The sequence below is a fragment of the Ovis aries genome, chromosome 3 (assembly GCF_016772045.2).
Source record: "Ovis aries strain OAR_USU_Benz2616 breed Rambouillet chromosome 3, ARS-UI_Ramb_v3.0, whole genome shotgun sequence".
NCBI lineage: Eukaryota > Metazoa > Chordata > Mammalia > Artiodactyla > Bovidae > Ovis > Ovis aries.
Genome location: NC_056056.1, coordinates 140,245,682 through 140,264,744, shown reverse-complemented (window position 1 = coordinate 140,264,744; position 19,063 = coordinate 140,245,682). Strand labels below are relative to the sequence as shown.

Sequence of the window (19,063 nt, the reverse complement as noted above, 5' to 3'; positions counted from 1 at the left end):
GGGGGATAGATTAATCAAAATTGATTCATCTGTCAGAAGCCTACCCTAACTCACTGATCCTACTTTCTTTCCAAAGACCCTTGAGAGTCTTCCCTGAGGCAGTTTCAGTGATGCAGGAATTCCCCACAGCAGCCTTGCTCTGCAAGTGGCTCCTGAAGGCAGCATGGAAGAGGAGCCCTCAGCTTTTCTCAGGTTGCACTAAGGCCTTTTACTCACCGTGAAAAATAACACGGGCACGGTGAGGATGACGGCCACAATGACTGCCAGCCGTACCGTCAGGATAAGGATGTCATCCTTACTCTGATACTTGTGGAGGAGGTCGGACTGCACGCTTTCTAAAATGAGGCGGAATGTGAAAGGGCATTAAAACAAGACAGAAGAATTATCATGGAGTGACGGGTTTTCTGAACCACAAAGGATCTGTAAACTAAAGGAGGCAAGGAAAACAATGTTCTGGGGACAGAAGTGTCTATTCAATTTATAAAGTTGAAAAGCAAAATCCCCCATGTGAGACATGCCCCACCTGTCCATACCTGCAGCAAAAAAGAGTGTAAGAATAATCACCAGAAATTACACAGAGTGTAATTTACACTAAACTAAACCTAGGAGTGAGCTGAGGTTAGGAATACCATACGGTTGAAACACAAAGCCCTTCTTCATCTGGATTCTCTTCCACTTGGTGCCACTCATCCAACAACGTCCATCAGCCTCAGTCTAGCTGTGTGGGCTACAGGCCACCTGGAGCCTCTTTCAAAGACTTCTGTTATCACTCAGCATCCAAGCAGAAGTGCCCATGGAACTTTACTGCTGCAAGGAACTCATTCTTCTCTTCCAGATATGTTTTCTTCATAAAGCTTATATACCAACCACTTTGAACTTTTTCTTAACACTGAACTTCAGAAAGTGTCATTTCAAAGACAATCAAAGCTAGAAAAGCAGTCACTGAGCAAGAAAAAGCTCACCCCTGCCCTTTTTAAAAGAATAATTGCTGTTTTTTAAACATTTATTTTTATTTATTCATTTGGCTACGTCAGGTCTTAGTTGCTGTGTGTAGAATCTTTAGTTGTGGCATGTGGGACTTAGTTCCCAGACCAGGGATCAAACCCAGGCCCCCTGCATTGGGAGCGTGGAGTCTTAGCCACTGGACCACCGAGGAAGGCCCACTCCTGTCTCTTCTTGATCGATGACTGTACAGTACTTAGTTGTAATTTGGATGTGCTCTGGAGAGGAGCTAAGCTCAAGGTCCTTCTACTCTGCCATTTTGTCTCCAGCTCAAAAATCCACTCCTTTGACTAGAGATAGTTTCGTTCCCTTCCCATCTCAAGGTTCAGGGTGTGGAATTCCAGTTCCATTTAACAGTCTGGGCCAGAGACAGGTTTCAATTTTAGAAAAAGGATCCTAGATTATAATAAAAATCTCCTTAGTTGTAATTTCCTTGATTCAAAATTCATAACCATCTAAAAATAGCTGAGCTTTTTTTCTTGGACCTAAGAGTATTGAAAGGCTTTGGTATTCTATTCTATGTGGAAAAAAAAATGGATTTGCCAGAAAAAAATCATAGCTTGAACAAGGCCACAGTGAGACCAGTCAACTAATATTAGCCTCTCTCTCTCTCTTTCCCTCCCTTTACCCACCCCCAAGCCCTGCAACTCTGCAGGAAACCTGAGAACACCATCTTTATGAAGAAATTAAATGTGGTATTTATGGATTCCTCAGACAATGCTCTTCTCCACTGCTTGTGAAAACAGTAATTAGGGAATTCCCTGCAGGTCCAGTGGTTAGGAGTCAGTGCTTTCACCACCAAAGGCCTGGGTTCAACCTCTGGTTGGGGAACTAGGTCCTACAAGCTGTGAGGATTCTGGTAATGGTAATAATACAACTGTATAATCAGGGAAGCCTTTCCAGGCTGAATTAATCATCTCAAATGTGTTTAAATTTTGAGACATTTGTGTTTATGAAAAAAAAAAGAAAGAAATGTTATTTAATAGGGAATGTAATGTGAAATTTATGTATTCAAATTTAAACCAGGTCCCAAACTGTAATGATAATGAAAGCTGTGCAATAAACCTGCAGGATGACTGGAATAGGAGAGGATGAAGAGGCAGTAAGGTAGACTATTCATACAGGGTCAATAAAAGTTACAAAAGAAACTCTGTTCTTTTCCAGATTTCATTTAACTCTGTCATTGCTTCATATTGAAGCAAAGCTCCACCTGCTGCTGAACAATCAGGTGTTTTATTCTTAATTAACACACAGTGTCATGAGTGTAGCACTCTACTCTTTCTCACTTTCAAAATCTGTCTCTGTCTCTCTTTTCTATTAATGGAAAATGACCCAGTTCACAACAGCAATTAGGAAAGCCTTCTCTGATATAGTTCTAAACCTTCCTTAGTAAAGGTGACATGCTTATAAAATGCATTTTTTTTTAAGGACAGTATTAGGAGAAAAAATTATGGCATGTTGTTTCAGTAATTATTCTATTGCATAGTCAGCATGAATATGTAAAGGAACCATAGCCATTTGCTTTAAGCAGAAGAAAAGATCAGTAAAATCAATGGATAGATTTGTTGCTTTTGGGGGTTATCACACTGAAATATCAGTACATATTTTGATACTGATTTATAATAATTTACTTACTAATACCTATATTTAGGTACCGACAGAAGGTACTTACCATAGAATGTCAAGTAGCCAAAAATGGCAGTCAAGAAATACATAACAAACATGGCGAAAAAGGAGATATTTGAAACCATCTGCATCTTTTTCTGTGATCGACTAAAAACAAAGAAAAAGAAATTTGAGAAATTAAAAACCGTGTTATTGAATGTAAGCACAAATATTAACCCTGAAGAATGGAACTTAACATTCTTTCTATCAGGCTTGGGCTGATTTGAGCTGCTGTAATTACCCCCAGTAATTATACCAAATATGCCAGTTTCCAATAACCTTCTTTACACTGATTGGGTATTGTGAGAGAAAGAGCCGTGGAACAAACAATCCCTTGAATGTTCTTCCCCATTCTTCTGAAAGAATACTGCGTTCTCATCTGAAGGGCAGAGTGTATTTTTTTAACATTTGTTTGATACTATCTCCACACTCAGGATGCACAGGAAAAAGGCAGAATAAGTTCCAATGCTGTTTTCTTGGCTCCAGAGATCAGGCGCTGAGCTAGAATTTGACTTTGCGAGTTTTGTCATTAAAGCTGCTATTTAAGGTCTGATTTTCCCACCGAATAGCCTCAGGGAGGGTGTCCCAGGTGGCTCAGTGGGTAAAGAATTCACCTGCAGTGCAGGAGATACTGGTTCCATCCCGGGGTCAGGAAGATCCCCCGGAGGAGGGCATGGCCATCCGCTCCAGTATTCTTGTCTGGAAAAATCCCACAGACAGAGGAGCCTGGCAGACTGCAGCCCACGGGGACGCAAGGAGTCAGACAGGACTGAAGTGACTAAGCACGCACGCACTCACACAGCCTCAGGGAAGCCTGTATGTCTCCACAGCAATTGGTGCCCAAGAACTCACAGCTGGGATAAGGAAAGCCTCTCTCTCTCTTAGGTTAAGTTGATCTTGGGAGTTGGCATGAACCTCTAAGTTTCTTTAGCTGCCTAAACAATTAATCTCCAAGACTTGTACTCAAAGAGTAGGCCACCAAGAAGCACGGCATTTGACTATGTCATAACAGGAAGTATGGAAAACAAGACAAACTGAGAAGTACCCACATAAGAAAACTACAAACTAAAAGCAGGACTATGACGTTTAAAAGATGCCTAAGAAACCTTAAATATAAGATCATAAAGCAGGACTAATGTATGCAAAGATAGGCAGATATAAATACTTCAAAACTTAGTCATAAATCAATTTAAAATGAAAGAGGAACTATCATGAGTGAATTCAACCCTGAATAACATCATCTTTCTTTCAAAATGGAAACAGATAACTATACTGTTAATCTTTTCTGAGCTTAAGACTATGCCATGATGCCTATTTCAAGAAACAAGAAAAATGTCAAACAATCTACCCTGACACCTACAGAAACTAGAAAAAGAAGAACAAAGTCCAAAGTCAGTATAAGAAAGGAAATAAAAATGAGTGGAAATAAATAAAATAGAAACTAAAAATAAAAAGACAATAGAAAGGGTCAATGAAACTAAGAACTGATTTTTTGAAAAGACAAAATTGACAAACCTTTAGCCAGGCTTACAAAGAAAAAAAGACAGAAGGCCCCGATAAATAAAATCAGACACAGAAGAGACTAAGTACCAACAAACACCATCGAAATACAAGGGACGAGTATTATGAAAGTTATACACCAACACACTGGGCAACCCAGAAGAAATGGACAAATGCTTAGAATCATATAACCTTTCAAGACTGAGGCATGAAGAGACAGAAAATATGAACAGACCCATCACTAGTATAGAGATTGAAGCAGTCAGCAAAAACCTCCGGAAAAACAGAAGTCCAGGACCAGAGGGCTTCACTGGTGAATTGTACCAAACAGTCGAAGATTTAATACCTATCCTTCTCAAACTCTTCCAGAAATCTGAAGAGGAGGGAATGGTTCATAACATATTATGAGGCCAACATCTTTGTGATACCAAAACCAGACAAAGACAACACAAAGAAGGAAAATTGCTGGCTAATATCTCTGATGAATATAGATGCAAAAACCCTCAACAAAATATCAGCAATGACAAACCCACAGCAAACATCACTCTAAATGATGAAAAATGGAAGTTATCCCTCTAAAATGAGGAAGAGGACAAGGATGCCCACTCTTACCACTCTTATTCAATCTAATAGCAGAAGTCCTAGCCAGAGCAATTAGGGAAGAAAAAAAAAAATAAAAAGCATCCAAGTTGGAAAGAATAAAGTAAAACTGTCACTATTTACAGGTGACATCATTTTATATACTGAAAACCCTGAAGACTCTACCAAAAAACTATTAGTGATAATAAACAAGTACAGTAAAGTTGCAAGGTACAAAGTCATACAAAAATCTGCCATGTTTCTATATGCGAACAGTGAGATAACAGAGAAATTAAGAAAACAATTCATTTACAAGTGCAGCAAAAAGAATAAAATATCTAGGAATAAATTTACAAGGATGTAGCTACAGAGAATAGAGCATTGGTTACCAGCAGGGAAGGGGTAGAGGGAGGGCAAAATGGGGAAAGGAGATCCAGTGTATGGTGATGGATGGGAACTATATTTTTGTGAGCAGGACACAGTGTGTATGGAAGTAGAAATATCAGGTTGTACACATGAAACCTATGTAAGTTGTAAACCAGTTATCTCAAAAAAAGAGACTATGACATGATAAATATTTTTATGTAGAAAGTCTGATAACAGTAGGCCAAGAAGAGAACCCATGAGGGAATTCATAAGCAGTCCTTTCATTCTCTTAGAAGAGCAATCAAAAACTAACCCATAATCACTGCAACAGTTTAAAGTGAACAACAATATTCTTCTGTCCAGTTTGTGGTCTTAACGTTCATTCCTTCATGCCTGATTTACCAACCTTTTCCAACTAAACCAAAAGGCAAATCATATACAATGTATTCAGTGGTTCACAGATGAATCTGAAGATGACCATTATTCATCTGCAAACTAATCACAAGTAATATAAAGCAACACAAACACTTGAACTCTCTTAAGTAACACAGTATTTGAAAAACCAAATTAATAAGAAAAAGCCCACATAATAAACACTTTTTATACATTTATGGCCAAAATATACTGCAGGTTTGTGTCTTGCTCAAGAATGACAAAGTAAATGTTGAAGTTCATGATATGAGTCCATTTATTTTGATACAGCACTTGTCTAGTAATGAGGGGCTATAAAATGATTCAGTTTGCAAACAAAAACAAAAACAAAAACAAATCTCTTACTCTTTAAGCTCACTGTAAATTGGCAGGACCGACGGGTGGCAGACAAAAGCAAACGCAATTGTTGGTAAAGCGTACACGGTCTATTCGAGAAGAAAAAATAAACATTATGGAAAGGCATTTTTACCATAAAAACTGTATTGCTCCAGTATTTCTGAATTGTCTTTTTATCTGACAGCCCTTCAGAATCCTTGGATTATTTGGTTATTAGGGGAGCTTTGATATCTAAAATAGGAGTAGCTTTTCTAAGACAGCTTATCTAGCTTGAGACATTAGGCACTTGGCAGAGAGGGGTTTTACAGCCAGGCTCACCTACAGTGTATCTTACATCCCCCAGGCGTTGCGTCACCTGTAGCACTAGCTGGTTACCAGCACTTTCCTCTGTTATTTCGCTGAGTCCCCACAGTCCTGAGACAGACCAGCACTATTCTCCTGGCTCCCTCCAAGACAGGCAAGGCAACACAGCCAGAACATGTGCCTTCGTTTCACTGCTCTGTGCTTTATAAGGGGTGCAGCAGTCAGACTTAAATATGGCATCTAAAAAGAAAATGACTTTCTTAAAAGAAAACTACTTTACTACTTTGGGGTACTTTTAAGAGTTTAAAGAGAGAGCAGGTGAGAGATCAATCTAAATTAGTTTCTCAGAAAAAGATAATTCAATATAGTAACTTCTTATGCAAAAAGAAACTGGCAGAGAAGAAGGGAAAAGTAACATTTCTCATGCCATAATTTTGCCCAAGTAAGGTATCAGGCACATTCTAAGAAACCCTATAAGATACACAATAGAATCATTGTTTTACAAATGAAGTTGACAATTTGCCTGAGGATTCAAATCCAAGCCTGACTGTTTCCATAGTCTACCCTTCCCCAATATGTCGTATGAACGTTCCTTGAAGTGTCAATTTGTGGTAGAGTCTATATTTTAACTGTACAAGCCGGGGAAGTTTGAGGTATTCCTTTCTGTCACCATGAGACAGAAGCAGTGAGCTGTGGGATGGGGATGGGTGGGAGGGAGGCTCGAAAGGTAGGGGTATGCATATAGTCAGGACTGATTCAAGTTGTTTGGCAGAAACCCACACAACATTGTAAAGGAATTATCCTCCTATTAAAAAATTAATTTTAAGAGAAGAAGAAGCAGCGGGCTAAGGATGTTATTAATTTGTTTTTAAAGAACTGTAAGAAATAGCAGAGCTGAGATAACTGTGCAGAAAGAGGTTTTCACAGAGAATACTTTAGGTTGTCCTACACTAAACTGGGTCAAGGGGAGCATGAAATACACCATTTGTATATTTCTTCAAGGTCATTAAATGGATTGTGGCATTTGAAACCTGTGGTACCCTGTTCCTTTGAGAACAAATACGTCAAAGACAGTTTAATTAAAACAAGTTTAAGAAACACAATGTCCTTTGTAAAAACACTCCTATTTTTATATCTAAAGGACCAGAAATGTACCTTTGAATTGAAGGTAACATATTTTGGCGTACACATGTCCACATTTGTTGAATTAGGACTTGTTGAATTTAGCTCTGGAACAAAACAGGCAATTTGAAATTTCTTGTAGATAACCTGGCATTAAAAAAAATAAAGGAGAAACAAACTTTATCAAATAAAGCCCAATAATGCATAATTATTATGTAGCATCGTACTATGGCAAAACCAGGCCAACCATTTCAACCAGCACTTACCACAATTAGGAAAAAAACCATACAGCTCAAGGAAAATCCACTCGTATAGCCAAGATAACCTAAAAAGAGTTTAAAGAATTATTATTATTATTTTATCATCACCTCTTTCAATGCATTATTTCAAGCACAGTTTGGGGTTCCAATAATATCCATACATGCTAATATGAATATAAGATTTTCTATTTGATAGGGCTATCTTATTTGGCAAAAAAATGGTAACTTTAAATTAAAACAATACAGTAGTATGTGCTTTGATTCCAGCTCTTCCTGACACACTAGAGAATGCAGATTTCCAGAATCCAGGGGAAAAGAGCCTCCCAAATTTGGCTATAGTCTCTGCTGCTGTGTTCTAATGAATTCCTATAACCAAATCCATTTACTCCTTGATCCATTCACTAGTTCTTGATTATGTACTTACTGTGTACATACTGAATATACACAGAAGAGATGAAGTGATTTCTAGGGATAAACTGAGCACCCGAGGCACTCGACCTTATTCACCTTAGAATGCCTGGGAGATCTCTGAGCACCATAAGCTCCAGAAAGGCAGAGTTAAGTGGTCTCTGGGGGCTGCACGGTTCTTACCTCTGGGGGAGAAGAGTCTTTCTCCATTAGCACTAAAAAGAGCTATATATACACAGAAAAGCTTAAACACAGACTCAGAAACCAGAAAATTAAGTAGCGGTAAGAACTTGAAATGTCTGCCTCGAATGAGCCCAGAATTATAAGGAAATGCATTTCAGAGGCATTGGACTGGATAGAGGTCTGGCTGCATTATTTCACACATGAAATTTTCATAACATCAGGGGTTCTTGTCTCCAAATATAAGCACACATGCAAAAATGTCAAAACCAAGTGGATATGGCTTAGTGATCATCTACCACTTTTCACTTCTCTCTCTCCCTTCAGTGAGACTGGTTAGACTCTGACCATTTAAGATTGATGCATAGTATCAATTTTCGCCTGTTCAGTCACTCAGTCATATTCAACGCTTTGCGACCCCATGGACTGCCAGGCTTCCCTGTCCTTCACCATCTCCTGGAACTTGCTCAAATTCATGTCCACTGAGTTGGTGATGCCATCCACCCATCTTGTCCTCTATTGTCCTCTTCTCCTCTGGGTAAAAATACAAGCCACTTTCTGTCTTGGTATTAGCTGTGAAATTCTGTCCATCTAAACAATCAGAGTGTGTAAGACCTTCTATGAGGAGAATTCCATTTTTTGGACTTTGGGCTTTTAGACAGAGCATTTTCTGCTGCTGGCCCTGGGACCCCCTTTACACTTCCATGGCTTAGAAGAGGGACTGCTTACAAAGTCGCATACAAGCCAGTGTTTTTGTCCCCTATTAAAGTCGTGCCTCATTAATACTTACAATTTATTATTCAATCTTTACCCTACAAGTCAAAGTAGGGAGCAAAGTTGTTTGTTTTTATTAGGTTTCTGATTCATCTGAGTGCTGTAGAGACTGTGATAAAAGCAAGATCTTACCTAAGTTCTTCAAGAGACACAGAGGGAGAATTATGCCAAAGGTAACTACCACCACCATCAGGCGGCCATCCACGTACCAGGCTCTGGAAGGCATTTAAGCAGATAGCCATATTTTCTTAGAAAGCGACTTTTTTTCTCACAAGTAAAATTTCACAATATTAAAAAAATGTTTTTATTATTAGTGTTTACCATTAATTGTAATTATTATTACAAATAAATTAATTGTTAATTATTATTAAACACTTTAGGCCAACCACTAGTCATTTACTATCATCTGTCTCTCCATGTGACTGAGGAAGAGATACTGCTTTCCCCCTGCTCTTCCCCACTGGCTAAGTGTGCCATTCCTCTGAATTATTTATATGACTTTAAAGCTGAATGCACACATTACGTTTTGTCAGATTACAACTTGTCTTATCAATTGTTTAAAGAGAAAGTTCCTTTTTGCTTGGCTTGGTGAATATCGTCAAAAAATAAGTCACCACGGGTAGGCATTGCTTTCTCCCTAATCGCTTGTATTTGACCTTGAATCCTGATGCTAGAACACTAAGAACTCTGGCTCCTACAATTCTCCCTTGAAAGAAGACAGAGAAACTAAGACTGACAAGAACTGTTCAACAAGAGGTAGTCAAAACATAACGGTGTGCCAAATGCAGAGGCAACATCTTCCAAGGTTAGCTGGACCTTTAATGAGGTTGGCTCATGTCAATTCTGTTCCCAAAATGTTCTGTCTCTTCTTTAAGGAAGAATTTTGGATCTTAATTTTGCATGTTCTATTTCTGCATTAAAAATACTCCATGTCTGTTTTATTTCATAGAAACTAGATGTCAATTTCAAGCTCTTGGGAAGTTGCAAGACTTAGCGTCTTAGCACGGCCGATGGATCTATTTTTTAAATGCTCAGATTCAAACGGTTCTCCTTGCTTCCTTCATTTATATACCCCCAAGCAAACAAGAAACAACCAGAAAAACAAGAAACAGGAAACCAAGAAAAAACAGCCTAGGGAAAATTCTGTTTCTGCAGTCTTCATAGAACAAAAACTTGGGTTATTAGCCCACATTTCAATTAAAAACATTTTAGTTATCTTTTAAACAACAGTCTATAACTTACGAAAATTCCTCTTCCTTTCCCATTAGAAATTTTATGGCAGAAGGTAGCTCATTTTTTACTATGAAGAGGTAGCTCAGTATTGCTAGAAGAAAATGAGAACATTTTTAGAAAGAAGATACTGAGGCTCATGTTGCAAGCTATACAAAAGGTGACCAGACTCTCTCTAGAGTAACCTTCAGTAGTACATAAAGATGGCTGTAGACACTGTCCAAGTACCCCTGGCTGTAAATGTAACTGGTTTAAGTGACTACTGTCTCTGCTTCACTTTCATTGCACAACTGTAGCAATGAGAATGACACTGCTTGAATTGTGTTAAAATTCATGTGGCCACCCAACCACTGAGACTAGAAAAAATAGTAATGACATTCACAACTTTAATGTATAGGAAACACAATCTTTTTACCTCCAGTGTTCTGTAGGGAGGTGGCTCCAAAGATGACGAGTTTCCCTGTGGTGCCAAAGACCTGTTCTCCCAGCTTTTCATAAACCATGCAGCCTGTTTAAAAAACCATAGTTGAGAACAGAAAAAATGATGAGTTCCCTACATTAAAAATAGCCAAGATTTCACCATTCTATTGACTATTCCCCAAGTTACTGGGTCTTTATCAAAAATCATATACATAGTCTTCTTGGCTTTGCAAGGATTAAGGGATTCTCACTACAAAACAAAAATAACTTGTTAACTTTTAAAGATGTCAGACGTGACCACCATTTTTTTTTCAGGTTGGCTACAAAAGCATTACAAGTAAGTGATTAGGTCATAAGCCTTATTTTCATTTTAATTATCTCAAAAATCTCCCTACTTTACTGGGGGGAATTCCCATTCTAATTTTATTTTCAGGTCTGGTGTATATTATTAAAATAAAAATTTGATTTAAAAATAAAAACCCTGATGGGAAGAAAGGTTCCTTTTGAACTGATGAGGCTAACAAGGAATAATAATATTCCAACAATGCCTTGTGGGTTCTAAATATAACAACATAAAAACATGTAATAACCACAACATTAGAATTTTGATCTTTATTTCAGAGATTTGACACTCACAAAAGACAGCAGCAGATAACTCTTTCACGAGAATAATTAGGCTATAGCAAAATTCTGAAGTCTTCAACAGGCTCATCTCAAAAAATGTTAAACCATTCATTAAAAAAATGGGTTTATGTTTCTGTAACAGTTCAGCTCACATTTTTCAAAAGGTTCACAGAAAGAAATTGGGTTAGACTATAATTAAACTTTTGTTTATTCTTTCATAAGACTGATGTTTAAACTAGACAATGGTTAGATCCACAGTTTATTACAAAATGTTCCAGTTAAATGGAGTCATCTATATACAGTAATGGTTGGCCAATGTGGTTTTAGCTAACGTAAAAGTCAAAGTATTACAAACATAATCCAGTGTCCTAGGAATAGAAAATAAACACTTCAGGTATTACACTGCCCAGAGAACTTAAAGTCTTTTCACAGCACACTGACGCCCACATTGCTCGGGAGTCACATCTTCTCCTTGGAATATGCACAAAAGAGAATGAAAGCTCTGTTTACTTTTAAAACCTTGGAGCCTATAATATAAAAGCATGGGATCCTTGGTCTGAATTTATAAACACTTGAGGAAAAACCAAGGTCTTTAAAATGAAGTCATCTTAAACTAGAAAAGCAAGTATATTTGAGGGTTCTCTTTAAATTGCAATGTTATTTGCTTAGTATTCATAACAAGTTCATTTATATGTTCCTGTATCTACTCAAAGTAAATACCACTATAGGTCTTCCAGCGACAACAGGTCAAAGTACTGTTTTTCTTTAATATACAAGTTGTTGAACAGGGAGAGTATCATTTATTCATAATGTCACTGTGAGAATTTATCACTTTGGCTTTACAAACAGCTTACCTGTTTCCTTTGAACAGATCAACAGCAGGTTGATTGAATATATAGACAGCAGTGTTACTGAAGTCAAAAGTACCCTAAAGCAAAGAAAATAAGTCTTGTGATAACTATAAAGACTCTACTGTAAACTGTGGAAAGGCCAAGGCTGATTCGTAGGTTAGCACTATTCACTGATAGAATCCAAATACTGGAACCTATTAGTCACACCCTCATTAACATCTTCAATAAAAATGTTCTACCAAGTAAAGAACTGCTCATTGGACTGTAACTCCAAGAATTCAAATCTTTTACGAAATTCTAAGCTTAAATATAAATGGCACTCTGGGATCATTTCAATTGAGGTGACTTTTAAAACAACATTGTGAAAGAAAGCTTTTGTGGTCTATGGTACACTTTCTGTGACATCTAAGTGAGGAAGTGTGAGAAGGGATGGGTGGGGGAGGGGAGAGGAAGGCATGAAGCGACCTTTAGGTCAGCGACGTGACTTTGGGCACCTCGCCTGAGGTCTCCCATTCCTAGATTCCTTGCCTATAATATAAAGGCAAATGGTGTCTAGGGTTCTTTCCATCTATTTGCTCTATGGCTATTTCTGAATAAATAAACCACTGAGATAATTCACTTTTATTTTTTTTGCTCCCAGTGTCTCTTAAAAGAACCTCCTTTAATGGATGGGAAAATTCTGACAATCAGCTGTGATGAAAAGACGGTTGAATGGTGAACTCATGGTTTTGTTTTAGTACATCTGGCTCATGGCCGAACCTTCCTCAAGAAAAAAGCACAGTTAAAAATGATGTGGGAGATGACACAGATTTCAGAATCATTTGGCTAAAACAGACCTAAAAATTGAAAATAAAGCTTATTTATTAACAAGAACAAAATTCCAGTCTTCTAGATGAAACCATTCACTTCCTGATGTTGGGAAAAATGTCCTGGAAACAACGCTTTAGTGTAATTGATTCCATGTCTGAGTAATTATGGCAATTATTTTTCTGGCAAGTTCTGTTGGGCAGTGCTTGGCACCTTGTGCAGTTCTCTCTGCAAGGGCCTCTTCCCCGACCTCCCCACATCCCACACACCTGCTGAACCCCTGCTGAGATGCCACCTCCTCAGGTGCCTTCCCTTGCCCCAGGCAGAAAGACAGCTTCTTAGCTTTCCCCTGTCTTGCAGCATTTTGTTTCGCCTATGTTTCAACCATGGGGAGATAAATGGGGGAGCAAAGACAGTCAAGGGCGGAGAAGATGAAGGGCCAGAGACTGGCCAGGACACGTAAGAGTGACAGGGCTCACCAGACATAAAACAAAAACTGGGGGAAAGATCAGAAAACCTAACCCTTTGGGTGAAGGTACAACTGACCAGCTAACAAAGGGGAATTTAGGTATGACTGTAAGGAAGTGCATCTGGATATGTATTGACTCAGATCTCAGAGTAAGAGGGTGAATAAGAGGGTAAGTCCCTTATTACTTATTCTGGTTGAGGGACATGAAAAGCTGAGAGCAAGCATTTATTAAGCAATGGAGCAGTTCTGAGATAAGCAGTGGAACATGACTTGATACGCCACAGAGTAAGACACAGGACACAACTGCGCTATGACTTCTCTTTCATCTTGTAAGATAATATTTATGTTGAGGAAGCAGACCTTGAGTTTCACTCCGAGTTCACTCACGGTGACACTGAACCCTAAATGGCAATTTCTGCATGTGCCTAGGCCAGGCCACAGGGCATTTATTTCTGTGTGGCACAGAGAGCTTGGGCTTCCCAACTGGAGGCTGAGTGGGCGGAACTTGAGGATTAGCCATGTGCTCTTCTGGAGCGACTTTGTCCTTTGCTCAAGTGACTCTCTTGGAACTGAGCTGGGGAGAAGAGTGCATATTACCACTGGCCCCGAGCTATGGAGTAAAGAGTATGACCTCTCAAAATACATACCTGGCAGGAGGGATAATTACTAATGTCTACCTGTGGTGTTGGAGAACACGCTTGAGAGTCCCTTGGACTGCAAGGAGATCCAACCAGTCCATTTTGAAGGAGATCAGCCCTGGGATTTCTTTGGAAGAACTGATGCTAAAGCTGAAACTCCAGTACTTTGGCCACCTCATGTGAAGAGTTGACTCATTGAAAAAGACTCTGATGCTGGGAGGGATTGGGGGCAGGAGGAGAAGGGGACGACAGAGGATGAGATGGCTGGATGGCATCACTAATTCGATGGACATGAGTCTGAGTGAACTCTGGGAGTTGGTGATAGACAGGGAGGCCTGGTGTGCTGCGATTCATGGGGTTGCAAAGAGTCGGACACGACTGAGCGACTGAACTGACTGACTGACCTAACGGTTAACCACAGGCCCTCAGCCCGAAGAACTGGGTATTCAGTAGCAAAAGAAAGATTCTAAGGAAACATCTGTTCCCCCAGCTAGGACCATGTGGAGTTCTCATACCAGAAGCCACTTTGCCTTTCTTTTGGGAGGACTTTCTTTGGAGATGATGCACTTGTATCAGGGCTTCCCCTGGTGGCCCCAGTGGTAAAGAACCCGTCTACCAGTGTAGGAGATGCAAGAGTCTTGGGTTCGATCCCTGGGTCGGGAAGATCCCCTGGAGAAGGAAATGGCAACCCACTCTAGTATTCTTGCCTGGGAAACCCATGGACAGAGGAGCCAGGAGGGCTACAGTCCACAGGGTCGTAAAGAGTCGACACCACTGAAGTGACTCAGCACGCACGCATGCATATCGCTTCCTTTTCTTTTCCAAGTGGGAGAAAAGGGTTGATCAGGGAAGATTTTAGCAGGAAACTCAGCTATCTTCTTCCCCACACTTAACACTGGCAAACTGAGGTCATCCCACAGTGATGACAAGCCCCTTGCTTCCATGTCTGAGAGCTATCAGGCCACACCCCAAACCAAATGACCCCATAGTAAGTCTGATAGCCAATCCCTGAAGACCCTTTTCTTCATGCCTTCAAACATATACACCTTCCCTTCCAAGACTGAAAGCTAATATAAAGCAAAAAGTTTTTTCTAAGTTGTCACTAAGAGGCAACTTCTGTATATATTAAAACTCTAAGACTGCTTTAGCCTGTAACAGAATCTAGCACTAATGGGATTAAAATTTAGAAAAATCACCTCCCTATTTAGATTCTTAGAAGTGATAAGGTTATCAGTTATCACAGATTCCAGAATAGTTTAAGAGGCTCCAGTGGGAGTTGACATCTAAAAGAAAGACCAGGAAGAATGACTTGAGATAAAAAAGTGACTTATTTGAACATTTATTTTGAGCATAACTGTGCCCTTATTTGGGCTTCCCTGGTGGCTCAGAGAGTAAAGCGTCTGCCTATAGTGCGGGAGACCTGGGTTCAATCCCTGGGTTGGGAAGATCCCCTGGAGAAGGAAATGGCAACCCACTCCAGTACTCTTGCCTGGAAAATCCCATGGATGGAGAAGCCTGATATGCTACAGTTCATGGGGTCGCAAAGAGTCGGACACGACATTTATCCAAGTAAACATCTGGACATATAGCTTGGTTTCCTGGAGGAGAAACCAGGTTTCCTGGTATCCCTGAACTAAGAGCAACAGAAGTGATTCATGTTTTCATCTCATCTGGGTGTCATATAAGCTTTCATGCTGCTACGTGTGTGCATGCTCAGTCGATCAGTCGTGTTCAACTATTTGAGACCCTATGGACTATAGTCCACAAGGCTCTTCTGTCCATGGAATTTTCCAGGCAAGAATACTGGAGTGGGTTGCCATTTCCTACTCCACGGAATCTTTCCGACCCAGGGATTGAACCTGCGTTCCTTTGCATCTCCTGCACTGGCAGGTGGATTCTTTACCATTGCTCCACCTGGGAAACCTTTCACATTGCTAACCACTGACCAAAAGTTTTCATATGGCTGGGGCAAAAGCTGCTCACTGAAAAAAGCCTGTTTCAATGGGAAGCAAATCTCAGCACCAGACAGTTGTCAAGGTATGAACAGTCCAGACTGATGTTCAGCCTTGAAGAGGAGGGGATCTAGAACATGACTGGACACAGGTCCTGGGGAAGCAGTGGAGGCGGGGGTCAGTCTTGTGAGGAATGCGGTCAGGAATTTTGAGAACCCTGATGCATCAGTGATACTTTGTAAACATGGTGCAGGGACACTCCACTAGATTTTGTGTCACCTGAGAACCAAGAGGCTAGTTCAGTTCAGTTCAGTTGCTCAATCGTGTCCGACCCTTTCAGTTCAGTTCAGTTGCTCAGTCGTGTCCGACTCTTTGTGACCCCATGAATCGCAGCACGCCAGGCCTCCCTGTCCATCACCATCTCCCGGAGTTTACTCAGACTTACGTCCATCGAGTCACTGATGCCATCCAGCCATCTCATCCTCTGTCGTCCCCTTCTCCTCCTGCCCTCAATCCCTCCCAGCATCAGGGTCTTTTCCAATGAGTCAGCTCTTCACATCAGGTGGCCAAAGTATTGGAGTTTCAGCTTTAGCATCAGTCCTTCCAATGAACACTCAGGACTGATCTCCTTTAGGATGGACTTGTTGGACCTCCTTGCAGTCCAAGGAACTCTCAAGAGTCTTCTCCAACACCACAGTTCAAAAGCATCAGTTCTTCAGTGCTTCAACTCTCACATCCATACATGACCACTGGAAAACCATAGCCTTGACTAGACGGACCTTTGTTGGCAAAATAATGTCTCTGCTTTTGAATGTGCTGTCTAAGTTGGTCGTAAGTTTCCTTCCAAGGAGTAAGCGTCTTTTAATTTCATGGCTGCAATCACCATCTGCAGTGATTTTGGAGCCTAGAAAAATAAAGTCTGACACTGTTTCCACTGTTTCCCCATCTATTTCCCATGAAGTGATGGGACCAGATGCCATGATCTTTGTTCTCTGAATGTTGAGCTTTAGGCCAACTTTTTCACTCTCCTCTTTCACTTTCATCAAGAGGCTTTTAGTTCCTCTTCACTTTCTGCCATAGGGTGGTGTCATTTGCATATGAGGTTATTGATATTTCTTCCAGCAATCTTGATTCCAGCTTGTGCTTCCTCCAATCCAGCATTTCTCATGATGTATTCTGCATATAAGTTAAACAAGCAGAGTGACAATATACAGCCTTGATGTACTCCTTTTCCTATTTGGAACCAGTCTGTTGTTCCATGTCCAGTTTTAACTGTTGCTTCCTGACCTGCATACAGATTTCTCAAGAGGCAGGTCAGGTAGTCTGGTATTCCCATCTCTTTCAGAATTTTCCACAGTTTATTGTGATCCACACAGTCAAAGGCTTTGGCATAGTTGATAAAACAGAAAGAGATGTTTTTCTGAAACCCTGGTTAGGAAACAGAATTCTAGACTCCTGGACTCAGGAGAGACCTTGAGAGACTACCCTGCCCAGCTTTTTAGGATGAGAAGCCTCTCTGCTCTGTGCCAACACAAAGGCTTATAGGTCTGCCAGGTCTCCTATCAGGAGACACAAGTACCACCCGTCCTGATTCTGGAAAGTGCTGTGCACTGGAACTGAGGCTGAGCTGAAAGCAGTGCTGCTATTTTCATCCTGAGTCCTTATTTTACCCTCCGGACCTACTTGAATCTACTTGAAATCTATCCCCTCTTCCACCTCAAAGTCCATCTGACGGTGCTCATTTTACAGTGCTCATTTTAAGACAGTGCTCGTTGACTTGAACATCTCTAGTAGTTTCAGCTGTTCATCCATCCTTTTTAATGGCTGTGTGCATGATGGTCTCACATTAGTTTTGGTCCAAAAAGTGCAAAGCACAATAAGATGATTAATTTGTGTTTTACACCCTGCTTCTTTTAAGTCGACCTATTTTGGTTTTCGTTTTTATGGAAGCAGGTCACACTTCATTCTTATTGAGTTTCTGGTAGGAACTGCGGTTAGGCCAGTCTTCCTAGTTCCATCCTGTGCGCTTTTTGAAAAGTCAAGTATAAGGGTCTGTACTTATTTTCATTACCTTTTATCTTTCCAGTCTCCCGATATTTTTTAAATTGTTGAGCCTTTTTACTTATGTATCAATTACCTCATCCAGCTTCCTATCTTGAGTTTGCCTTCATCCAGTTCTTCACCCAAGAAGACTCGAGCTTCATCCTGAGTGTGGTTCTAACTCTGAATGGAACAAGACCGTCTGGAAAGTGGCCCCTTGTCCACACAACTGCTCCAAGCAGACATCACCCCTGACTTCTCATCCACTCTCTCGTCCCTCGTGTTGGGCAAGTGTCTTATTTCTGCCTCCAAAATATAACCCCAATCCATACACTTCTGTTTTTTTCCTATCCCCACATCCACTACTCAAATCCGAGCCACTATCATCTTTAATTTCTGGGCAGCTGTGATAATCTCTCTGTCTCCTTTTTCTTGATTTTCTTGGATCCAGCAGCCAGAGGAATCTGTTTGATTGCTTATTATGTGTCTCCGCCACTGAACTGTAGGGCAGGCCATGACGGTTTAATTCACAGCCATGGCCTGTCCTAGGGCTTCCCTGGTGGCTCAGATGGTAAAGAATTCACCTGCAATGCTGGAGACATGGGTTCAACCCCTGGGTTGGGAAGATCCTCTGGCGAAGGGAATGGCTATCTGCTCCAGTATTCTTGCCTGGAGAATTCCATGGACAGAGAAGTGTGACAGACCACAATCCATGGGGTCACTAAGAGTCAGACCCAAGTGAGTGACTAAGCATGCACTCATGGCCTGTCCTATTTACCTATACTTATAATATCACACACAGCACACAGCAGACGCTTACCTAAGAATAAGTGACTTTACAAGGGTTACAATCTCATTTTTAAGTCATGTGAGATTCTGCCAAATATCTTACAAAAACCATGGTACACTCTGCTTAAGCCAGTCCTGTGACCTGCCACTTCACTCTTCTTAAAATTTTTATTGGAGTATAACTGATTTACAATGCTATGTTGATTTCCACTGTACAGCAAAGTGAATCAGTTATACATATACATATATCTACTCTTTAAGATTCTTTTCCTTGTTAAGTCATTACAGAGTATTGAGAAGTATTCCCTGTGTTACC

At 40.3% G+C, this 19,063-nt stretch overlaps 1 protein-coding gene across 14 annotated transcripts in view; it reads right to left on the bottom strand.

Annotated features, from left to right (window-relative positions):
- Positions 1–19,063, bottom strand: part of SLC38A1 (solute carrier family 38 member 1) — a 77,099-nt gene that overhangs the window by 8,908 nt on the left and 49,128 nt on the right. For all 14 annotated transcript variants that reach the window (XM_027967425.3, XM_060412704.1, XM_060412702.1 and 11 more), the window contains 9 exons: positions 12,056–12,129; positions 10,573–10,665; positions 10,170–10,251; positions 9,060–9,142; positions 7,572–7,630; positions 7,339–7,452; positions 5,890–5,969; positions 2,675–2,775; positions 217–335 (listed from right to left, as the gene is read on the bottom strand). In XM_027967425.3, the coding sequence (XP_027823226.1) occupies positions 217–335; positions 2,675–2,775; positions 5,890–5,969; positions 7,339–7,452; positions 7,572–7,630; positions 9,060–9,142; positions 10,170–10,251; positions 10,573–10,665; positions 12,056–12,129 (805 nt within the window). The remainder of the gene's footprint in view (positions 1–216; positions 336–2,674; positions 2,776–5,889; positions 5,970–7,338; positions 7,453–7,571; positions 7,631–9,059; positions 9,143–10,169; positions 10,252–10,572; positions 10,666–12,055; positions 12,130–19,063) is intronic.